This window comes from Micromys minutus, assembly GCF_963924665.1.
Source record: "Micromys minutus genome assembly, chromosome: 9".
Lineage (NCBI taxonomy): Eukaryota > Metazoa > Chordata > Mammalia > Rodentia > Muridae > Micromys > Micromys minutus.
In genome coordinates, this window is record NC_137978.1 from 25,839,841 (window position 1) to 25,864,928 (window position 25,088).

A 25,088-nucleotide genomic window follows, 5' to 3' on the forward strand; every position below is an offset into this window, starting at 1 on the left:
CCATGGCTAGTCAGTCCAGCTGAGAGAGAAGTACTTACTAACAGCCTGAAGAAAGGCCAGGCTACTTTATGTTATGTTCCTGTTTTCTGTGTATTAATTCTAGTCCCTGTTTCTCACTGAGGAAACTAAGGAACACAGGACAGGTTCAGGATCCTGTTTTGTTACAGTAATTTTCAATTTTAAGTGAAATTAAGGGAATATAGTAAAAAATAAAGGGATTCCCTCTTTTTATATATAAAGCTGAAAACACTGAGTGAGGTATTGCTACTTTTGAAAGTTAAACAGTCCTGGTTTGAATGTGCTCTGTGTTTCCACTTGGGGGACTCTGAGTTCTTAGGCTGCTTACCTCTCGCACCCCTTTGTCCCTTTCTCTACTCTATACCATCCTCCTAGGGAAGGAGCCTTTGTGTCTGTTCTCTAGTATTAAGCACCTTGCCAATAGATTATTTCTAATTAACGTAGAATGAATGACCATTACTGGTTACTTTTATCATTTAGATTTGGTGTCTTTCTATGTCCAATAAGAAAATAATTATATCCTTAAGTTTTTCTTAAATGCCTCCCATGTGTTATGTCTGTTGGAACTACGTTTCAGTAGGACCGTCCTAAGCTCCTGTGTGCCGTGTTTGTTTGTTTGTTTTGCTCTGCTTAATATATAGTTTTTGCCATGATCAGGCCCAACTCAAAATGATGACTCAGAATAGTAACCAGTCTACACATGGGTTCACATGGCTGTTTCCTCAGAACACTCAGAAGTTCCCGTCTGGCAGCAGCTTCCTCACAGCGCAGTGCTGCCTCCACTCAGACATCACATAGCTTTCCCTCCTTTTTAAAAAAAGGCTGTCTTTGACAATTTCATATATACAGTATACCTAGATCATATATACCCTGACTCTCTTTATTCTTTCTGTTTTACAGACTAAAAAGCATTAACACTTAGCAGCCTGTGGGCTGTTTTCTATCAGACCCTAATCACTATTTTTAAATTGTTTTAAAACTGTCTTACTGGCCACAGGTATTGTATTTTATTACAGATCATAAAGTTCTATGCTGTTTTGAAATTCTTGGTTAAGGGACTATAATTGCTACCCTTAATGTGTTAATCCTCCTAATGATTCTCTTGAGATATAATTCACATGCCATATAGTATTTGTGCACAGTCGGGTGTACCATCATAACTACTTAACTTCAGCATATTAACCCATCATCAGTTACTCCCCTTTCTAACTCCCCAAGAGCTGCTGTCCTGTGTGGCTGTGGATTTGCCTCTTTCGGACATTTCACAGAAGTAGCATGGTACAGTATGTGGACTAACATGTCAGACTTATGATTTAGCATAACATTTTGAAGTGTATTCATACTGTAACATATTTATGTTTTTTTTATTTTCAGGGTAATAGTTCTCTGATGGATATAACTTTGGTATTAAGTTATGAGAGTTGATGCACATTTAAAAAGATACATTGATGAAATTGAAAATAATGTTTTTGTGCTTTATCATTTCTATCTTATAATAGTGGATTTTTTCTTTATTGAAGTTATAGTGGTTTTATGGAATGGTCTTGTTATTTTGTTGTGGGTGAATTATGGCCTGATTGAAGCTAGGTTTTAAATAACTTGAAGGTTTTGGACGGTCTGGGTTCCATTTGCTTTCTTCCTTACAAGCTAGCATGGTGAAAACTAAAGGCACATCTTCCTCCAGCCATTAAGAGTTACAGCTTTGCATGGGCTAATTCCCTTTTCACGATTTAGGCTTAGACATCAAGTTGGAACACAAAGCCCCACTCTTTTTGAAGGCCAAGGGAAATAAAGTTTTTGATTATGAGAGTAGCAAAGTGGTAATATAGAAGTATTACTGTGCTATGCCTCTCAGGAAGCTAGTAGATCTCAGAGAAACAAGAGAAAGCTAGAGAGGGAGATAGAAGATAGGTCACTCACAAGGTCTTGTAGAACATTTAAAAACTGCTTTTAAGGACATAAAGTATTTTGAGGTTAACATTAGATTTGTGTCTTTTTAAGGTCAGTGTGGAGAGCTGTATGAGGTGGCCTCTTTCTCCACCCCACCCCCTACCAGTTAGGAAGCATGTAAAATAATCCAGGAGTAAAGTGGGTCAGGAGGTGGCTATGAAGACAGAAGTACATGGATCTGAGAGGAATGAAGGGTTTTAGGCACAATGACTACATCTTGAGGATGGGGATAAGAAAACAAAGTGTTAAGTATGGTATCCTGGTTTCTGATTTGCTGTCCAACAAATCGGCCATTTGCCAGCATGAAAGACAGGAGAAATGGACTGCAATAAGGAGAAGAACATGAACTTAGTTTTGGAACTCATTGAATTGGAAAAGATATTAAAGAAGACTCTGCATTTGTGAGCCTGTAGGTCAGAAGAAAGAGCTATGCTGAGATAGAAATTTATGGATCATCTGAGGCTGGTGAGATAGCTTAGTTGTTCAAGAGTACTTGGTGCCCTTGCAGAGAGAGAGGACCAGAGTTTAGTTCCCACTACCCCCATTGGGAATGTTATGACAACCTGTTAACTTCAGGGAATCCAGTGTTCTCTTATGCCCTCATTGGGCACCCACATGCACATAATACACAAACACATACACACACACACAACTTTACATATCAAAAGTTCATGAGTTGTCTATGGGTCCTGATGGAGATTTGGAGAAGAGATAAGTATGAAGAGTGGCTGGAATAGAGAAGAGGCTTGAGGCCCAGCATTGTGGCTTGCGGTACTCATATAGTTGGTGGCTAAAGAGAAGGGTGTAGAGAAGGAAAATCCAGACTTTCAGGTAGGCATGGGCAAAGGAGGAAAAACCTGGCTTTTTAGGAGAAGTGTCAAGCAGAAGATCTAATATTCCTAAGAAGTTTTGGGAAAAGATTGATATATGGTGGTTGGTTTAAAGCTGTGTAAAGTTCGGTTGTGGACATAACAGCAGTCATTTGGGGGAGTAAGGACTCTGGGATCCCTATTGGGTATGATCTTGTCATTGGTGAGGGGATAAAAGCAGCAGATTAGATGGCGCCTTCAAGTTCAACCTCATAGTTAGAGAGTAGCGTGGCTGACAGTGATGTCGTTTTAATATTTTATAAAGAGAAAATGAGAATTCAAGAGAATGATAACCTTTGAGAGGAAGTGGGGATGTCAGAATGATGAGAATTTCTGGAGTTTGGTGAAGTTGTAGTTTTTGAGAAAGATGAATTCACACTGTTGGTACACATAACTACCATTGGTCTGCTCTGTGTAAACTCTGAGTATTTGGAGGAAGTCACTAATTGGAGCCTTTTTAAAAAAATCTTCATCTCTTTCTCTCAGAAGAATGATGAAAATGGAAATTGCTCAGGAGAAGGAATTGAATTTCCTACAACAAATCTGTATGAGCTGGAAAGCCGCGTTTTGACTGATCATTGGTCTATCCCATACAAACGAGAAGAATCACTAGGCAAATGTCTGCTGGCTTCTACCTACTTAGCAAGACTTGGTGAGCTTCCACATAAATCATTGTCTGTGATTTTGGTCATACCATTTATTTTCTCAGTCTTTGTCATTCCCTGTGAGATGATAAAAGCTTCGAATAAACCAGTTGTTTTCATTTCTAGTAGAACATAAGATTTCTTATAATTGAGAAGCTTTGTAGAGACAAAAATAAACTTTTTCTCTGAGAGCTTGAAGCACTTTCTACTCAGGGCTTTGCAGAATAGAGAGAGGTCTGGCAGTGCACTTCCCTAGCAACTGTGAGGCCAAGTCCCTGAGAGTGAGGAGGGCTGGAAAGAGTGTGTAGTTTACCGTCGTGATTAAATGTAAGATGCTTCAAAAAGAAATATTTTGACTAGTCCTAAGTTTAATCTCAAGAGACATTTATGGTGTATTTAGTATTGATTTCCCAACACTGGCATTTATTAAGAGCCTGTTAGGATGCTAGGCAAGGATTCTGGAAATTAGAATTGTTTATCAATATTCCTAATAATAAATTTCATTACTAAGTTTAAGAGAGAAAAGCATTCTGGATCCAGTGAGTTGTTGTAGTAGGTAGATGCCCTTGCCTCCAAGTCTAATGACCTGAGTTTTAACGCTGAGACCTAGATGGTGGAATGGAAGGAGAGTTCTATTCCTGAAAGCTGTCCTCCAACCTCCACACACATGCATTACTCACCCCCACAGTAAATAAGTATACACAGTAACTTTAAAAAGCAATGCATTCATTTACAATAGGTTTTTCCATTCCCATAGCATTCATTCCTTGCTGTTTTCTTGGTGCCAGACACAGTTCTTTTGTTTTATTTACAGAGTTCATCTACATAATATAGGAGAGGAGTGATTTAGGCATATGTTTTGAATATTTGTGCTTTTATAAATGGCTGTTCAGGCAATTAGTGGCACTAAGCAGCTGCTGGTTGTTTTATCAGATCATGTAAGCCACTGTGACAGTAAGACATAAGACTGTCCATTTCAGGTTTAACTAGAATCTAATTGAATGCTATCATTATTTCTCAGCATACTACAGCAGAATGCCTGCTTTTAATAATTGCTTAAGAACCAAAGTTTTGAGATAAATAGTGTGTATATATCTCTATCTATTTATCTATCTATCTATCTATCTATCTATCTACCTATCTATTTATGAATTTAGAACAAATATATAATGTCTACAAAAAGCACTTGGAATCTATATAACTTATATGCTCTTATCTGTTTAACCAAGGTCTTTCAGAGTCTGATGAGAACTGCAAACGATTTATGGAACGGTGCATGCCTGAAGCATTTAAGAAGGTAAGAAAGTGTTGATTTGATTGCTGGTAGGGGCAAAGGTTTTAGTTTTAGGAGCTTACACATATGTAAAAATCTATGCAATCAGTTCATGAATTTTGTTTCACTGAGAAATTCTCTAATAAGAAGTAAGCTCTGAATTTGAAACTAAATAATTTACTTCCATTCCATTTAAATGTTTACACTTACCTTTGGTAAATATAACTCTTACTTCTTAATATTTAGTAGCTTAAGAATAGATTAATTTATAATAGCGGATTGTGTATCTTAATAAACTAAAGGTTGTGACACTTAGTAAATTAGCGTTTATTACTCAAGTCATAGCCACTTTATGTTAATTAGTTTTTGTTTTGATTTTTAATTTTTTGAGATTATAATATTATCATTTCCCTTCTTTCCTCCCTCCAGACCTTTTATGTATTCTTTCTTGATTTCTTTCAAATTCATGGCCTCTTTTTTTCTTTAATTGTTGTTATGTATATATATGTGTGTGTGTGAATGGAGAGAGAAGAGAGAAAGGTAGATAATTCTAAATGTATAACTATAACTTGCTTAGTCTGTATTTTTTTACTCCTCATCATAGAAATGTCTCCTTGTATTAAATGGGCACCATAACAGAAAAACCAATCAAAATGCAGGATCATTGAGCCCAGTTCCAGCTGATATATCTACAACACAAATCCTGCACCTAGGGTTCAGGGATCGTTCTGTTTATTGTTTTACTAAGGCATAAACATATTTTAAACTAAAAGTTTGTTCTTCCTGAAAAAAATGACATGACTGAGAACATCTCTTGTCAAAGCCAGAGTAATAGGTTTGCTCCTCATTTTGGTCACTTCTCCTAGACAGCCATTTTTTTCAACTGGAGGCCACAGACTTGTAAAAGCAGTCTGACTCAGCCTGATTGCCTTTTCAGGACCTGCGTCTTTTTCCTCACAAGAGAAAGGGGCCGTGCTTTTCCTCGGAAGAAAGTTAAGTGCTGCTCAGTTCACTTAGCCGAGATGGGTTTCCTCCATTTTATACTTAGAATTTTTTGCATTAATTTTTGTCCCATATGCAAATTAAGTCAGTAGACCTATAGATGGATGATATTTTATTTATCTTAACACTCATTGACACAAATGATCTATTTGTAAATGGTTATTCCTGTTTGCACTTTGGTATAATATCCCTGATTCAAGGCTTACGCAATAACAAAATTAATTTGAGAAACAAAATGGTTTAATCTTTGAAAAAAGGGAATAAATTTCTTTAAGTTGTCATTTTGATGGAACTTATTTAGAATCAAGGTCTGTTCTTTAGATGAATTTGTTTATTGATTTATATTAAAATTAATCAATTTTAAATAGAAAGTACTCTTAATATATAAAAGCTTTAAAATAGCAGATGTGCTAGTCTGACATATGTCATGTATGAACATAGGCTTACAGAGAAGGAAATGCTTGTTTATTTAGTCATGGGAAACAACTTATTAGTTTAAAAACAGCCTATAGGGGCCAAGAGTTTGCTCAGCTGTTAAGTGCACTTGCTGTTCTTGAAGAGGACCAGAGTTTGGTTCCTAGCATTTGTGTCAGGCAAATACTTGTAACTCTAGTTCCAGGAGACATGACACCCTCTTCTTGCACCCACATACACCTGCGGATACAAACATTCAAACACACATGTACATAAATAAAACATTTAACAAATTTCTAAGCAAGAAAACAAAACAGCCTTTAGGTTGAGAAGCTCCAGATCTAGAAAGTCTGTAGTGAGTTTCATATTTGGTGTATAATACTCTTAACTCCAAACAGTTGCTTGGGAGACCTGTTTCATATTGTACCCTTAGCTGATAACTGTAATCGAGTGCTAGTTGCTTGCTTTTCTCTGGAACCATGAGCATAGAGATGCTGTTATATGAATTGCTGAAAGTTAAAGTTCCTCAGGGCTTAGAACTAAAGACTTTCCACCTTCAAGGTTTGCCTTGCTTTCTTTGATTAAGCCAGAACAGCTGACTTGGGTGTGCCTTTGGGCGTGACCTTCACAAACTGGGCGGATTTAATCTATTGGGTGCTGCTTTCTGTAACTACTTCCTAGAGTGAGGCTCCTCCTTCCACCTCCAGCTTTTCTAGATAGCAGTGCTGATAGCATGGTGAAGGTGCAGGAAAGGCTCTGTTGTCACTGGGGTTTCTTCACCTTCACCTTCCATCTGACTTGTTTATTCTGCCAGCAGAAGTCACCCCAGTCAGCTCCAGTGCGTGGTTATGTTTAAATCGTATGCCCATCTCTACACAAGGTGCTCCCCAGCTCCCTGTCTCCTAGAAGAACTTGATGTTCAAGGGAAAGTGAGCTAATGAGACAAGAACAGAGGGCTGCGTTTTATTGAGATCACATGAAACATCATAATCAATGCTTCATTTTAATGTGTAATTTTTAGGTACAGTCACTGTTGCCACAAAAAAATAGTACCTTGCCAGTTTATATAAGTGTAGTCTTTGGAGTTTTTCTCATTTGAGCTAACAGTGGAACTGAACATTTTAAAACAAAAATGTAGAGCTAGTGAGGCACACCTTTAATCCCAGCACTTGGGAGGCAGAAGTAGGCTGATCTCTGATCGAGGCCAGCCTCTTCTACAGAGCAAGGTCCAGGACAGCCAGGGCTATGCAGAGAAGCCCTGTCTTGGAAAAAAAGCAAAATCAAATAAACAAACAAACAGAAAAGAAAATGTAGATCTGGCATTCCTCTCTACAACTACTGAGATCTGGGCTTGTCCAGGCTGCGCTGCTCAGTTCTCAGTGTGACCAAAGTAAGGTTTTAGTGCAGAGTAGTTTCCCTGTGAATGGAAATCTTCCAGAAGCATGGAACTAGCTCCCTAGCTTGCTAGCTTGGTGGCACACAGCTGCAATTCCAGTATCTGGGAAGCTGAGGTGGAGAATGGAGAGTTGGAGGCTTGAGCTGAGACCCAGTCTCAAAACTAAACACCAAAGAGCCTAAAGCAACAGCAGTAAGCAGAAAACACCATCCATCTAAACAAAACCCTGTGAAAACATCCTAGAGACTGAAGCGTGATGCTTTGTGTCCTCATTCTCTCACCTCCCAGTTAGTCTTGAATTGCTTGTCCTAAGGACTGAAGAGGTGAAGCGTCCATCCAAATTTTGATATGCTAGACCATTGTTTATATTTGATGTTTAGGACCAAAAACATTTTACAGTGAGTAGATTGCAATATCTTATTATTTTGAGCTGTTTTAGATATGCTTTACCAGTAAAAAAAGTTAACTTTTACTTTTGTACTTACCAAAAAGGGAAATTGAAGTACAGTAAATTATTGAAAGTATGTATAAGATTTGTTCCTTTTGAGAGTTATTAGTGGACAGGTGAGAAGATACAATCCTTCTGAGATATGGACGATGTGAATTGTGTGTGTATATATATGAATATGAAAATCCTTGCAACACATCCTCCTGTTCTTAGATTCCAGAGCTACTGATTGTTAGTCTTATCAGCATATATTAATACCTTACCGTTCGTAAAATGCTTTCTTTTAATCTTTTGATCTTTGTAAATGACATGAGCAATAGGCATGCCTCACTAGAGGTATTTTCATTATGTAGTACAATAAGAACAGTGTCTCTTGAGGATTTGAGAACATTGTTGAAGGCCACAACAGTTAGGAACCAGTAGTTTCCACAGTAGATGTCAAGTTTCTGCTTGCTTTGTATTATGTGGTTTTCTGAAATAACAATGAAGAACAGAAGAACAAATTAAAAAATGTTTTAATGCCAGGTATGGGTTCTTTGTCTTTGATCTCAATACTCAGGATGCAAAGGCAGGCCAGGCTGTGACTTTGAGGTCAGCCTAATCTACATAGTGACTTCTAGGGCAGCTAGTACTTCCTAGAGAGACCCTGAAAAAATTGCTTTTAAACAAAATGCTTTGCTATAAAGAAATTGAAGCACTGATTTTGAGATACAGGAAGAAGCTGGATCAGTTACTAATCTTAAAGCCATCTGCATCCAAAAGGCTATTTTGGTCATGTGTTTTTTACTATTGGAGATCTGTTTGGTAAACTGTAGGTTTCTTTGGTTTTTTCCAAGTTATACTCTAGATTCCCTTTTGTTTTTGTAGCTCCTGACATCAAGTGCTGTTCACAAGTGGGGTACTGAAATTCATGAAGGAATCTACAACATGTTGATGCTGCTAATAGAATTGGTTGCAGAGAGGATGAAACAGGACCCAATACCCATTGGTCTCCTAGGCGTGCTTACAATGGTATAGTATCTTGAAAATGAAGTGCCACTCTCTTTGTTTTGATTTAATTGAAAATAATTTGCTATTCTTCTACTTGTAACTAATGAAAAATATGAACATTTTGTCATGAAAAATATTAACTTAGCTGTTAGAATCCTTGCTTCTAGTTTAAAAACAGAGCAGCCATCATGTTTGGAAGAAATGCTTCTCTAGTTTTAATAAATTTCCAGTAGCTTTCCATGGTAACTCTCTGATTATTCCCATCTTAAAATTTATTTACAGAGAGTTCCGCCTTTCTCCTCAGCTTTGTTGTCTCCACTTCTGTCATTTGGCTGTACATGTGGCAAGATGCCACTCAGGGATGCTGGGACTGCCTTGCCTGAAGTCAGACCTCTCACCCTGCCGGCTCCATCTCCCATGGCATGGGCACCAGCCGGGCAGAGGAGCATGGTGCCAGTCCCTTGCTCCAGCACTAGCCAAGGCCTGAACTTTGCCGGTGTGCTGCAACAACTCTATCAGTGCAGGAGCCGGAAGCTGTATTTTATCTCCTTTTCTAATGCTAATATGTTCTATATAAGTAGGTGATGTTTCTCTGTTCTCTTTGAATCTAGGCTTTCAATCCTGATAATGAATACCACTTTAAAAACAGAATGAAAGTGTCTCAGAGGAACTGGGCAGAGGTGTTTGGAGAGGGAAATATGTTTGCTATTTCACCTGTATCTACTTTCCAAAAGGTAAATGTAGTTCTTTTTCACCTTTTTTTATCCATATGCTGAAAAAGTTTTGTGCTTCAGAACTGACTTTACATAGAAGAGTTAAAATCATTTGAAAATAAAGGATAAATATTGTATCTGGTTAATAGAACTTCCTAAAATTTATTAAAATTCTTTATTTTTTTGTAGCTATTAAGTAATGTTATGAAAAATTTTATCTGAAATTATATTTTGTGAAAGAAATTGCTTCACTGCTTCATATACTGGATTATCTGAACCACAGTTTAATTGATGTCCCAGTTTTCTAGAGGTATTTGAGAGAGTAGAGCATTTGAATTACTTGAAATGACTAATTCTACCCAAAAAAAAAAAAAAAATAATGAAACCAGTCATCAGTACTATCTAGAATTTTCTTGCAAACATACAAGCATTGAAACTTTTATTTCTACATTTCCAGATCCAGGACTCTGCAAATGAAAGGTCTGCCATGTGACAGGAGTATTATACCCACAAAAAGGGTGTAATCTAAATGTCCTCTAATTCAGACACTGGTTTTTAAGGGACAATTGAGATAAGTCAATTTTAGTTGTTAGGAACAGTGTCTGTCCATCACCTTAACAGAAGCACATTTGATTTGACCACTTGATGTTTACCTGACATTATTCTAGGTTTGGAAAATAAATACCAATACTCTTTGCTTTTGTTTAAAAGTATAATATTACATGGCTCTTGGCTCATGACTATTCTATACAGTATAAAAAAACTGATAACTTTCTAGTCGTGAATGACTTGAGTATTTCTATTTTGTTGAGTGTTTTGCTGCATGTACACCTGCATGCCAGAAGGGGGCATCAGATCCCCTTGTAGATGCTCATGAACCACACTTGGAGCACTCTCCTGCTGCTGAGTGGCAAGGATGGCGAATTAATTAAATCCCTTAGTAATCCTGTGAGTTAGGTTCCATCTTATTCCCTTTTCATTGCATGAGAATTAAAACTACCTATGTACTTCCCCAAGGCCAGGTAGCAAGGTGCAAGAATTTATGCAAGTCATGAAATTTGAACTTGCACAGTATAGTTTTCCTAAATACTAAAATCTTTTCTTCACTTTTTGTTGTGAACACAGCACATTTGTTGTGTTCCAGGGCAGGAGTGTATAAAAGTGTTACACTTAGTGGCTTATTGCAGATAAGTCCTCAGCAGACATTTAATTTCTTCCCTTTGCTTTCTACAACTGAAACCAGAAAGGCTCAGTCTTGTGTCTCCCCTTTTTCTCACAGGGCAATTACTTCTCCCAGGAGAGTCCTGGCTGCCTATCCTGCCTTCTCAAGCATTTTGCTCCTTAGAGTTCATGTTCCTTCTTTGGTGTCTTAGTCTTTTCCTCCCCAAAGAGTTGTTCTGCTTTGCATGCTCTGGTGTTTTCCATCTCTGCATGTTCTTGCCCTTACATCCTTTGTGACTCCAGCATGGGTTCTCTTCACACCAAACCTCATGAAAGATTGCAGCTTCTCTGCCACTCCACTGGCTACTCTGAACTTTACCTTATTAACAAAGCCTGAGTTTCATTGTCTTTATTCTCCCGTGAGTAATGCATATAAGCTTTAATTTGTTTCCTGTGGTTCCCTCAACCTTTAACTCCTACCTTGTTATCATTTCCCACCTCTTTTTAAACCCTATTAAAAGGTAGCTCACTTATAAAATATGGTTTACTTAAGTGTCCCTTGGTGACTGCCTTATTTTTTTAATGGGCTGAACCGTTATTTTACATTTCTTAATATTTTCATTGGCTTTTAAGTTCTGGACAATAGCTATTATTTGTCAGAATAATAAATCTGTCATTTGCAGTGTCTCCTGGCTGTGATTAGGCCCGGTGAGAAGGTGGCTCCTGGTCTAGTTATATTCATCTCCCTTCTTTTTCAGATTTCTCTTCCTTCACCCTTTTTAACTTAAGTGGCTGATCAAGATATTCTTATTGTTTCTTTTGGTGCAGATTCATTGATTGGACTTCATAGTTTAATGGTTAATGTCTTGTGTGCTTGTGCATACACAAGGGGGAGGTGTGCATGAATGGGGATGAGGTCTGTGGTGCATAGATTCATGTGAGTTTGTACACGTGTTGCAGGTCTTTGTGCATATCTATGTATGAGGCCAGAGTTGGTATCACCGTCTTTCTTGGCCACTCTCCTGTTGCGATAGCAAGCATCTTACTGTGGTCAGCAGAGTTGGTTTCAGTGCTGGCACTTCTCAGCTGCTCTCTTCTAGTGAATGACTTCCCCTGTCATTCTGTCTTCTTTTAGAACTTTGATTGGGTACACACAAGACTTTCTCATTCTGTCTTCAATGGTCCTTCCCTTTTTCCCCTTATTTCTGTTTCTTTGTTTTATATTTGTAATACTATTCTCCCCATATTTATAGTTTACTTTCCTTTCTTTTGTATTTTATTTAGTTTTCTATTTAACATGTAAATCTTTCACTTTACTAACAGGCACGCATGCACGCACTCACATGTGCATTCTGTTTGTTTTGTTTTTGAGGCAGGGTCTCATATAGCCCAGGCTGTCCTGATATCCTGATCTTCTAGCCTCAGCTTCCTAACTGCTGGGATTTCAGGGATTACCTACCATGTTATTAGGTCCTTTTCTGCTACCCCAATTTGGTCCAGGCCTTCCTTTCTTTGTACTATACTTTTCTAAGGAATGCCCTCTTTTCTCATCGATAGAACGTCACCTTAAGGTTGAGAACTTTATGTCTGCGGTTCAGACTCTTCTCTGAGCACGTCTGAGTTAAGAGGACAACCATCTCTTCTTGGTTGCCATACAGCCTCTTTTCCTCTGAGTAGATAGCATCACTGACTGTCCCAGTGCTCAAGTTAAACCAGAATTGGCAAAATTGACTGTTTTCTTAGTTCTGTATTCAAACCATAACCAGAGTCTTTGATTTAAAACTCTGTCATGCCTCCAGTGTTTACTCTGTGTTCTTAAACCATTCCATTCTACACACCACCTGTCCTGTCTTGTCCTACCTTTTGGAAAAGCACAATAAATAAAATACAACTGTTTTTAGAGGATTTACAAATCCCAGCAGCCCCAAATGCATGAATGCTCCTAATGTGGCAATCCCACAAAGTTCTGGATTTGCATGCTTCAAAAGTTATAATGTCAAAGACTTTGAAAATCTAAACTTAACACACATGCTTCAAAAATTGTATACTGTAGGGGCTGAAGAGATGGCTCAGTGGTTAAGTGCTCTGACTGTTCTTCCAGTGGTCCTGGGTTCAATTCCCAGCAACCACATGGTGGTTCACAACCATCTATAATGGGGTCCAATGCCCTCCTCTGGTGTCTGACAGCAACAATGTACTCATATACATAAAATAAATCTTTTTAAAAAATGTATACTGTAGAGGCTAGAGAGATGGCTCAGTGGTTAAGAACACTGACTGCTCTTCCAGAAATCCTGAGTTCAATTTCCAGCAACCACATGGTGTCTGGCATGCACGATAGATAGATAGATAGATAGATAGATAGATAGATAGATAGATAGATAGATAGATAGATAGGTAGGTAGGTAGGTAGGTAGATAGATACGGAACACTCATATATAAATACATAAAAATTATTTTAAAATTGTATACAGTAATGTCAAAGGCTTACATTAAGAAACATTAAGGAAAGACTTCCAAAGTATGTTTTTAATGCTTTTCCTTCAGATTTCCCATTTAGGAAATAAAAAATGCAAAGGTTAAAAATTCAGAAGCTTTTCTCTTCCCATATTAATTTTTGGATTTATTTTTCTCACAGGAGCCTCATGGATGGGTGGTAGACTTGGTAAATAAGGTATACACTTTTATTAATTTGGTTTTGATATGCCACTTTTAGTTTATAGTGTCATTTCTGATAGTTGGGTATTTTAAACAAATGATACCTATGGAAAAGATTTATTAGTTATTTTTCTGTTGTGATGAAATAAATACCTTGCCCAAAAGCAGTGTAAGCAAAGTTATTTTTGGTCCACAGATTTAGGGGCAGAGTAAATAAGGGTGGGGAAGATATGGCAGAAGGAGGCAGGAGCAGGCAGCTGACTGATTACATCTCACACACACACACACACACACACACACACACACACACACACACACACACACAGAGGAACCAGAGAGCAAGCACAGGAAGTGAGATGAGGCTGTAAACCTCAAAACCTGCCTCCACAGATATACCTTCTGGCAGGGCTGCCCCTCCTAAAGTTCCATCCCTCTCCAGACAGTGCCACCAACTGGAGACCAAATGTTCAAATGCATGAGCTTATGGATAATAGTTTTGTTCAAGCTACCCCAAATAAGAATGTTTCACTGAGGAGGAGTTGTATGGCTCCTTCCTGTGTATGTGATATATAGAGCTGAACATCAGCTTCTGGGTCAGCTCATCTTTTATAGTTCACCTTAGCACATCTTGTAGTTCACATTAGAATTGCATTTCTGGTCTTCAAAGATCAATCTTACAGACCACAGTGGCAAAGAGCAAATGGTAGTTTTAAATCTTTGCTCAAATTATTACTGTGGAACATTTAAAAAATAATTCATGCTTGCTTTCTTTTTCAGTTTGGAGAATTAGGTGGATTTGCAGCAATCCAAGCCAAACTCCATTCAGAAGATATAGAACTTGGGGTGAGTCAATCATTCGCTGTGCTTGGTGTGCAGTACACTTTATTTGGGTTGATAAATGTTAAAGTTAAAATGTCTGGGGAAAGCTTCATTATTAGAGTGTTTGTTGTGCAAGCATAAGAACCTGAGTTTGATCCCAGAACCCAAGTAAAAAGCCCAGTGTGGTGTACATTGTAGTAACAGCCCTGGAGTGGGATACTTGCCATAACTGGATCGATGCAGTTCTGTCCTGTGGGACAACAACTAATCAACTCCCTGGTTGCCCTTTAGAAGAAGGCAGAAGACTCACTGATGGAGTAGGAATAGAATGACCTGGTTTTTGTGCTGCCACAAGCTGGAAAGATTTGTCTCCCTGCCTTGAGAGTCACTTAGGCTGTTGGATTGTCTTTTATATTAAGTATGTTGGAAATGGCTTATTGACATGAAAGATAATAGTGATTTGAAAAAGAAAAGGGAAAAATCTCTTCAGAGACAGTTTTGTCTAGTTTATTTGTTTCTTAAGAACTGGCTGTTTAGTTATTGAGAAATGTTAGAAATTAACTTTATTTCTCAAGAACGTAAAAACATTCAATAACTTCCTAGTGTTTAAACAACAGAGCCCCCCCCCCACGCCCCCATTTCTGCCCTATGTGGTTGAGCACTGGAGAATGGTGCAGTGTATGGAAGGCTCATTCTCTATTTGGTGTTAAGTTGTGGAATTAAAAACCCTTAAATCATACCTTAGGTCAAGCCATTTTCCAGAATCACTCTTCTGGGCAACAGTGATCTAGGGAGGATGCACTGAGGAGAGAGTGACCTCAGTTCTCGTTTTTATAACAAGTATAATTAAAGTTTCATGAGAAGTGTCTGATTTCTGTCCAATTAAGAAGGTAGCTGTGTCCCAGAATAAATTTAGGCCATATGATAAAATTGTTGATGTCATATATTTTAGCTTGAAAAATATTGGGAAAAATAATCACATTCTTACCAGTTAAGAGACACAAGCACTAAAGAATGAAACTGGTTTTCCCTGTGCGTGCGCCTACCCCCTGCTCCCCTCCCTCTCCTCTGTCTCTTCTCCCACCTGTCCATTTCTCTAAGACCTGCCTCTGTCGCGCTGTACACCTAGTACTCTCTCACTCACCATATCATGGGCATCTTCCCAGTTAGAGCCATTAATGTTCTGAGTGACTCCAGCTTGCTTGTGCAAAGGCTGTACGCACCTTGATGCACATGCCATGCTTGTTAATGTCGTTGGATTGTTTCTTAGTTTTTACTCCTACAGAAAAAATGTTCCCTATATATGTGTCTTCATGTAGATGTGTTTGTAAAGTAAGACTTCTGAATCAAAGACTATACGTTTTTAAATTACAGGTGACTGCTAAATCTCCTTCCAAAAAGCTATACTGCCCATCTGGGCTCTACAAACCCATTTTATAGTTTGACCCATAATGCTAAGTATCTTTTAATCTGTGCTTTTCTAATATAATTGACAAAGATGGTGTTTTCTTAATTAAATTGGAGTGCTGTGCTATTTTGGGAACTAGAGCATTTCTCCAAGTAATTACTGTCTATTGGCATTTCATGTAAATTGACTTTTTATATTTCAAGTAGTAAATCATTAATTTCAAGTCAATATTAATTTTTAGGAATTCTTTTAATTCTAAACCTATTTTTGTGTGAGTGTCCCTGTATCTGATTATGAGGGTGTGGCACTTGCAAGGAGGTCAGAAAATAGCTTAGTAATGGTTTTCTCCTCCCACTCTGTGGGTCTTGATGTGAGCTCAGAGTGTCAGGTTTGGCAGCAGCGACCTTTACTGCTAAGCCACCTTGCCAGGCCTGTTTGTGTTAATGCTATCAGAAATTATACAATTTCCGCAATAGCTTAACATTTTTCAGACTTGCTTAGGGAATATTCTCCCACATCAAGGTTACAATTTCTTTCTTTTTATGCTTTTATAATTTTTTAGAATTGGCTCTTGATTTATTCAATTTACTTATATTGTATTATAACAGGGATCCTATACTTCTCTTTCAAATAAATAACCTGTTAATACAAGATCCTCTTTGAATAATTTTTGTTTCCATTGTCATTAATGTTTACTAGTTTTGTCTTATCTCAGAGTCCTGAGTATGTGATTTGTTCTTGGACACCTGTGGCAGTCTTTGACTCTGGGCTAATGTGGGCATCTTTAATTACTAGCTATGCTGATTGGCATTGTCACTGTTGTCTAAAATCCTCTGGCTTTATTTGATATCTTTCACTCTTCTGCATAGAACCAACATGTCCAGAAAAAAAAAAAAAAGCCATTGAGGCTATGTTTAGAATAGCATTAAATATGTAGGTCGGTGAACAGAGAATTGACATTTTTTTATAATTGCTGTTTCCCACTCTGTAACACAAATTCTCTGTTACTTATTTGGGCTTTCTTTTCTGTATTTTAGTAATTTTTTTCTTCAGATAAGCCTTAACTTTATTTTTGACTAGAGGGTATTTTACTTCCTCTTCATATATTCTTTTTAAAAGAAACTGTTTCAATATCCATCATTATAAACTTCAGAATCATTCCATTCAGTCTTTCAGGGAAGTTCTGTTGACATTATTATTTTAAATGTCTGTAATGTTTTAAGTGGGTTGTCTTTCTGTCTAGAAATTTAGTTTGTCTAATTATTACTTCACAACTTGATCCAGTCAGCATTTACATCTTTCTCAGATATGTGGGAAGGGATTTGCTTAATGTAATGGCACAAAGCCACCTCACATGTCTCTCACCTTCACTGTCTCCCCCCAGGCCGTCTCAGCTTTGGTGCAGCCCTTAGGGGTGTGTGCAGAGTACCTCAACTCCTCTGTGGTGCAGGTAGGATGAAGTCATTTGTGTCATTGCCTGGGATGTGACAAATAGTAGCTTTTTTGTTATTAGGTTGTTCAGAATAATGCTTAATACAGAGTAGCTTCTGTTTTTCAAGATAGCAGTTCTTATACTGAAAATGCTGTCAGAAAGTACTTTCCTAAGAGTAGAGACCTGTAATATTGTTGTTTTTTTAAAAGATGGGTTTTTAGCAAATATAATTTCTTAGTCATTATCTTTTCTACAAAGAAGGGGCATGTATCCCTGACTTCTTCACAGGGTTGTTTCAGGGTCTGTTTCTGTGTGGGTTCTCTTAGATCAGCTTTGACCATCAGCCAGGCATGCTTATTGCCTAGTCTCTCTCCCTTCAGGGTAACAGTGCGGCAGCATATCATGTCTGACTTCCTTTCTTTGCACAATAGTAATTCATCAAGTCAGAAAGTAGTAAAGCTGAGAGTGTTCCAGTTTGCTTGTGTGCATGCCTCTGCAGGCCAGGGAGCGCCAGGGTCCTCTGTCTCCTGATATTGGGGTTGAAGGCACACACTGCCACTTTCAAAAGGGAGAGGGAGTCCTGCACTCAGGGTCTGCTCAAGTCCTCTACTCACTGAAGCATCTTCCTAGTTCCTAGTAGTCAGGTTTTAGTGCTGAAGGCCTTATACTTTCTTGTTGCTCTGTTTTGGTTAGTAAGTTATTAAACAAAATGTCCTATCAGAATACCTCCATTTAAATTTTATAAGTAATTCTGTGAAAGTTCCAATAGATACTGAAATTGCAACAAGCACAATGCCCCTGGGGACCTTACTTTTCTGTATGTGCTGATTTTTGCTAATATATTATTTTGCTGGAAACAGATTAACTGGAGTGATACTTTTTTTAAAGTATGTGTGAGGGATTTCTGCTGTTTCTCAATGTTAAGTGCTTTCTTTGGACAACAAAGTAATATGTAAAAATTTTTAAGGAAAAAGGGTAGAACTTAGATATTTTCTTAATTCTGTGTGTTAAGTTCTTTAGAAACATCTAATGATGTCAGTTTAATGAGTATATCAGTATAAGGGTTTTTATTATGTTTTGATTTTTGAGATGGGGTCTTATGTAATCCAGACTAAACTCAAACTTACAATGTAACCAAGGACAACCTTGAACTTTGGCTCCTCCTCCACCTCCTGAGTGGTACCATTACAGGTGTATACCACCAGATCAGGTTTATTCAGTGCTGGGCTCAAACTAGGACTTCATGCTTTCTTGCTCAACATTCTACCAACTGAGCTGCATCCCGGACTCATAATGTGAGTTTTTAAAAAGATTATAATTAGTAATTCAGTTAGCTTAATGAATCAAGCTCAGGGCTGGCTTTTAAATGTATGTATTCCATGTAAGAAATTTAGCATAAATACTCTAAATGCTAATCAGTTGAGTTCTGCAGGGCACACAGAGTGAGGGCTGGAAGAGTGTAGGGCACAGCTGCTGTCGTCTGTGTCGTACTGCCCTACCTTGACCCCAGTTCAGTCATGTGCACACATCATGGCCACGTTAGCTGCCATCGTTGTCCCATTGCGTGGTGTGGTCAGAAGCGTGCGCTGCTGTTGTAACAGCATCTGTCTCCCAACGTGGCCTGGCACTGCTGACCAGAGCCCTGACCCTTTGTAATCACAGCACAGCCCCTCCTGTATTGTTTTTAATTGTTTATTTCACTGGAAAGGGTCAGTTTACCTCTAACTACTATTTTACGGTTTCTCACATAACTATCTAGAGTTAAATGTGTGATTGTGTTCTCATTCTGGAGCAGCGTGTTGTATTTCATTCATAATAAAAGTAGTTTGTTTGCAGCATGTTTTGCATAGTCTTTGCTTCCTTGTATCCATTTTTTAAAGTCAAATATAAAATATTTTATTATAAAAGTACTTATGTCAGGCCTGGGAGTCAGGCAGATTTCTAAGTTAGAGACCAGACTAGTTTCAGACCAGCCAAGTCTACATAGTGAGACCCTGTCTCAAACAAGATAGCTATTTTAGGAGGGAAGTTCGTGTATCTTGAGTTGTTCTTCAAATGACTCTTATACAGTGTAGTGAGAGGAACTTTGCTCATGTTACATTGAAAAAATGGAGGCAGAGAATCTGTTAAGGGCACTTGGGATGGTCAGCTAGTTAGTGGTGACACTGCCACATAGAATTCATACCTTTCACTGTGCCCTCTCCTTTGTGAATGGTAGGTGAGGGATAGCTGTTGTAGCATAGATTCAGGAGATTTATAACTACTCTTTTATGTCTACAGCCTATGCTAGACCCTGTCATTCTTACCACAATCCAGGATGTACGGAGTGTAGAGGAGAAAGACCTCAAAGACAAGGTAATTATTCCCTAGACAAGTAGAACCTAACACTGCTTAGTCCATGATAGCAAGCCAGGTCTTGGCAAGTTCCCATCCTATTGCTTTAAAATTAATTTTATGCCCCTTCACCCAAAAAGCTACTTTCAGAACAACTGAGGATAGTGTTCTCAGTAAATAGAACAAATACGGAATTCTCAGGAATGAAACCTAATTTAGGTCTTCCTAACACAATTTGGATGGTGTTACAATTAGGCTAGATTAGAATAATACTGTATTTTTTAGCGTATCGGAGTTCTTTAGAGCAGTTTAACACTGAAAGATTTTCCTACCTCGAATCCTTTCTACAATGATCTTTTTTCTTCTCTTTGCCCCTCCCAAGATAGCTTTTGTTTAGGTGAGTTAATTACCATTTAAAATATGAGTTGTCTCCTGGCCTCTGTTCGCTATGTTATGTATGTGATAAGAATTACTATCAGGATGTTTTTACAGTTTTTGTTTGTTCGTTTCTTTGTTTTTCTGTTTTTATTAAATGAAAGAGGTTGGTTAGCATCCCGGAGCTCTTGTCTGCCATTAAGTTACTTTGCATGCGCTTCCAACCGGATCTTGTGACGATTGTGGATGACCTTCGCCTTGACATCCTGCTACGTATGCTGAAGTCACCACATTTTAGTGCTAAGATGAATTCCCTCAAAGAAGTAAGTTTGTACTTTACTCGTGTGGTTATTAAGATAAAGATGTTGGGAGAAAATAAATTCTCTTTACTCTGTAAGACAGAGGAAACAAACAGTGGTACTGTGTGTGAATTGTCTGCAAGTGACTGTCAGATTTGTATTATTTTCAAGATTTTCTCTCTGGAAATGTTTTTGTGAAATTTCCTACAGTATCATCCTTAGCTATTTACTAAGGTACAATTCTATTTATTTCACATATAACTTTATCTTCTAGCTACTGTTAGACAGAGTGAAGTTACTACAGTACTAGTGCAAGTCTAAGCAAACGCTAAAAGTACTTTTCAGCTACCTCAAGCTCATTTCAGAACTGCTCAAACTATGTGGTTGGGTTCAGTGGATGGCAGGTTAAGCTCATAACCTAATTCAGTCATGATTCCAGTTATTTTTCGTTTAGTTTTCAGAGTTTTGGCTCTAAGTCAAATCAGCTCATCCTAGATCATTTTAAGTCAAAAGAATTTATTGAAAGGGACTAAGATATTTCACATATATGAAGGGTTGAATAATCAGACCATGAACACAAGCAAAGGCAAGTGTAAACAAGTACAGATTGAGCAAGCCCGTGCCAGGACTCTATGTCTTCCATCAGTCCTGTGGCCATGGATAGTGTACAGTTTAACCTGAAGTTCCCATCACCAGAGATGGCTGTCTGCTTCTGGCTCCTCTTCCAGTTATAAAATGTGGAGGACAAGTCATGGTTGCTGTTTGGGTTGGGTCCTTGTCATTTAACCAGTCACAGGTAGCCTAAGGATTAAGTAGAGCTCTAAGAATGATTCCGTTTTCTTTTTAAGGAGACATCATAATTGTTAACCTTTAAGAAATTAGCTAGTTTTGAAATATTTTGATTAATTATTAGACTTTGGTAAGTCTATAGAATGTCTATATGTATACAAGAGAAGATTTGATTATGCACGTTTGGTTCACTCACGCTAATGCTGTCATTTTAGGTAACAAAACTAATAGAAGACAGTACTCTGTCCAAGTCTGTGAAGAATGCTATAGACACAGACAGGTTACTAGATTGGCTAGTTGAAAACTCAGTTCTGTCGATTGCACTGGAAGGTAAGTTGCTTTCAAAGAATAAAAATTACTAGACATGTAATTTTAAAAGATACAAAACATCTGGTTTATTTTTATTAGTCTTTAGGTAATCTTAGGAAGTTATCATTGCTTTGCATTAATAGAGCTGTTACTGACTGCATCTGGTTCCCTCTCTGATGTTTCCTCTATTAGGCAACATAGACCAAGCACAATACTGTGATCGTATAAAGGGAATCATTGAACTCTTGGGCAGTAAATTGTCGCTGGATGAACTCACTAAAATTTGGAAGATACAAGTAAGTTGAGCAGAATTATTTGCCCTTTTCTGATATATTTGGACTATAAGAAAGGGGGTAGGGTGGCGAGGAGTCAGTCAAAGCAGGGGGACCTCCTCTGACTAAGTGAGCTATAGCTAGTCTGTTTTATGGTTTATTAAGATTGCATATATAAAGGGTTGTAGCTTAGTAGTATGGCACTTGCCTAGTAAATACAAGGCCCTGGGTTCCGTTCTCAGTTTCAGAAAAAAAAAAAATTTTTTTTTTAAAGGAATGTCATACTTAAGACATTTCAGACTTTAGTCTCACTTTTTTCTGTTAAAAAAGGCCAAAAGTCTCCCTGAAAACGTAGCTAGTGCAGTAATAAGAGTAGGTATACATCTTCTGTTTATCAATCCTGTTGCTTTTCTCTGTATCGTTAATTTTCATAATAATTCTTCTTATTTGGTCTAATAAATGAGGTTGATAGTAACAGCAGGTGTTTAGATTTTGGCTTCTCAGAACTCATCAGTATGACAGACTACAGCATGGTTTTCCTTTTCTGTTTGTGTTGCCTCTGTCTCGGTCTTTTTCTCCTGACGAGTTCAAACTTGGGATTTTCTGCCTTAGTTTTTTGAGTGTTGCATTTATGGGTGTTCATCATGCCGAGCCTCTTTTCTACTTTGCTTTCCCATCCTCAAGCCTTAATCTTTTGCCCTTTTCTCACCTCAAAAGCTTTTCATTAGTCAGTTTCCTTCACTCCATCAGTGTGTTGCTAACTATGAATACTAATTCAGACTAAGCAGTGCAGCACTTAAATATTTGCGCACCTCACCCTCCTTTGTACATCTTAGCAAAATTCCAAGCTCCAAGCTTTAAGTCAGAGTGAAAGCTGGTGCTCTACTTAACTCTCCTTAATTCTGTAGCAGTCAGACTCTGGTTGGAAACAAACTGTGGTGGGCATTTTAGACACATGGACTTGATGCTGGGGAAGTGTTTACAGAGCATGTCCACATGAGGTACATGGTCGTGTGTACAGATAAAATACCCAAACACAAATAATAAAAAGAAAGCGTTGCTAAGATGGAAGATGGCTGGGAGGAATCTACTTTGGGAGGTGACAGTGAAAGTGAGGAGTGCCACTAGTGATCCAGCACCCCTGCTGCCTCGCCAGCCCTCTGTTTATTCTCTGAGCCTGAGCCCCAAACACTTGTTTCTCTCCCAGTACACAGGAAGGAGCTGACAGGGTACTGTGGGAATACAATTAGCTGATTCCCTTCTAGCAGTACAGAGAGGGTTACAGTTGGGCAGGATTACAGAAAAGCACTCTTAGATTCCTAGACTTCCCTTATCTGGCCTTGGTGAATACCCTCATGTATATGTGTTCTCAGTATACATGCTGAACTTACATGAGGTGAGTATTAGGAGAGAGAGAGAGATAGACAGAGAGACACACAATGGGGAGGGGTGCTTTCTACATTTAATGAACAACTACATATACATAGTGGTTGTGGAGAAAATGAACTGAATCTACAAATCTTTTCCTGCTTTCCAAGTTTCTATCCTGTGTCATGACTGAGGTTATAAAATAAGTGTCAGTCATTCACTTGAAGTAGGGTCCCCAGCTTTGATGCAGACTTACTGCTCATTGGGTCAATAAGTACTAGTTGAAGTCATAAAGATTTTATAAGCAACATTTAAAATGGGGCCAATAATGCTCTCAACCAAAGCTCTGATCACAAATCTGTAAAAACACTAAATTTATATTTGCCTTATAATTTTATAAGTTTGAATAATCAGTTTGGTCTTTTTGTTGAAAGTACTTTATTTTCTTCCTAAATAAATAACAGACTGAGATCTTGATTCTTTTGCATTTTTACACATAAAAGACGTAGTGCTTATGAGAGTGGAAATGTAGTCAGGTGGCCATCAGTGATAGTTGCTTCCTGTAACCCTGCCAATGTTGTCGTGGAAGTGAGTGCTAATTAGACTACAGTCACGGTGTAAGTTATCAGGAAGAGGATTTAGGTTTTACCAAGTCCCAGGACTTAACTTTCTCCTGGTGTCTTTTTTCTAGTCAGGACAGTCATCCACAGTAATTGAGAACATTCACACAATCATTGCTGCGGCGGCTGTGAAGTTCAATGCAGATCAGCTTAACCATTTGTTCATCCTCATTCAGAAGGTAAAGTTTACAGCTGCCTTTAAGTTGCTTCTCTTACCTTTTTAAGCTTTTTAGCTCTAATTGTACAGTTTTTGCTAATTTCACCAGCTTGACCGTGACACCTCTCTGTGCCTTCTCTGTTCTCTTGTGCAGAGCTGGGAGACCGAGAGTGACAGAGTAAGGCAGAAGTTGCTGAGTCTGATTGGACGAATAGGCCGGGAAGCTCGGTTTGAGGCCACTTCTGGAAAGGCAGGAAAATGAAATGGATTTCTTTAGCTACAAATGCTTAAGACGGTCTTCTATGCTTATGGGATGGCTCATTCTAACGGTGTTATTGCAGGTATTAGATGTCCTCTGGGAACTGGCTCACCTTCCAACCTTGCCCAGTAGCCTTATTCAGCAAGCCTTGGAGGAGCACCTCACAATCCTCAGTGATGCCTATGCAGTGAAGGAAGCGGTCAAGAGGAGCTACATCATTAAATGCATAGAAGACATTAAAAGGGTTGGTTTTGGCTTTAAATTTGTTGTCAGGGCAATGATACTGTTTTGAGTGATTAGAGCCAAGAAAATTCCCACCCTGTTCTGTCAATTAAGTGGAATTTCCTATTTGGAAACTTAGAATCCAAATTTGGGGCTATAGGTTTTGTTTTTACTAAGTCACTTATATCTCTCTGAATTTTCAGCCTGGAGAATGGTCGGGCTTAGAAAAAAACAAGAAAGATGGATTTAAGGTAGGTATTTCCATATGGAACCAACTAAGGTATTCTAATTTTATAATTACCTTTAATAAATTTTATCCTACTTCTAAGATATTTTAGTGTTTATTAGACTAATATGAATATACAGATGTGATTTTTATGAGCTGTGCTTTATTTAGAACTTAGTAGCTGTTTACCCTTAAATAGAAAAAATTAGGGTTCCGTTGAAAAATAATTTTTAGGAAATTGTATGACTTTTAACTTCATTTTCCTTTTAGATTATATGTAGAGTATATGCAGTTTTTAAAGCACATTGAATTATAAATAAATTGTCCCCATTTTTCTCCTAAAATGTGGATAGGAGAAAGCAGGGAAGGTGCATGTGGTGCTGGTGTACGGGAAGGGTAGGTGTTTGGTGCACCTGCACACACACCTGCACATCTTCCTGTGCATGGTTTTGTTCTCCTAGCAGCCCTAAGGAGAGCCGCAGGCAGCGCTCAGGCAGCCGGCAGCCCTAGACTTATGTCCTAACCATGTAGGAACAGTTCTAGTTTTGGAGTTTCATATTAAACAACATGGAAACATTTCTGGTAAAAATAGACGGGGACCTGAGTATTTCATCAGCCAAACTTCTCCATGATTTCCACTGGCGTTTCTTTACAGGAGCTGGG

General features: G+C 38.2%; 1 protein-coding gene across 2 annotated transcripts in view; it reads left to right on the forward strand.

The window, feature by feature from the left end:
- The window catches only part of USP24 (ubiquitin specific peptidase 24), a 125,560-nt gene that overhangs the window by 23,647 nt on the left and 76,825 nt on the right, over nt 1-25,088 (forward strand). Inside the window, exons 2-16 of one of the 2 annotated variants that reach the window (XM_080922047.1) lie at nt 3,324-3,489; nt 4,711-4,778; nt 8,882-9,025; nt 9,616-9,738; nt 13,517-13,552; nt 14,314-14,379; nt 17,148-17,213; nt 19,476-19,550; nt 20,069-20,227; nt 21,208-21,322; nt 21,494-21,597; nt 23,633-23,740; nt 23,873-23,968; nt 24,060-24,221; nt 24,403-24,450. In XM_080922047.1, the coding sequence (XP_080778173.1) occupies nt 3,324-3,489; nt 4,711-4,778; nt 8,882-9,025; nt 9,616-9,738; nt 13,517-13,552; nt 14,314-14,379; nt 17,148-17,213; nt 19,476-19,550; nt 20,069-20,227; nt 21,208-21,322; nt 21,494-21,597; nt 23,633-23,740; nt 23,873-23,968; nt 24,060-24,221; nt 24,403-24,450 (1,536 nt within the window). The remainder of the gene's footprint in view (nt 1-3,323; nt 3,490-4,710; nt 4,779-8,881; nt 9,026-9,615; nt 9,739-13,516; nt 13,553-14,313; nt 14,380-17,147; nt 17,214-19,475; nt 19,551-20,068; nt 20,228-21,207; nt 21,323-21,493; nt 21,598-23,632; nt 23,741-23,872; nt 23,969-24,059; nt 24,222-24,402; nt 24,451-25,088) is intronic. The other variant, XM_080922048.1, reaches the window with a different exon arrangement.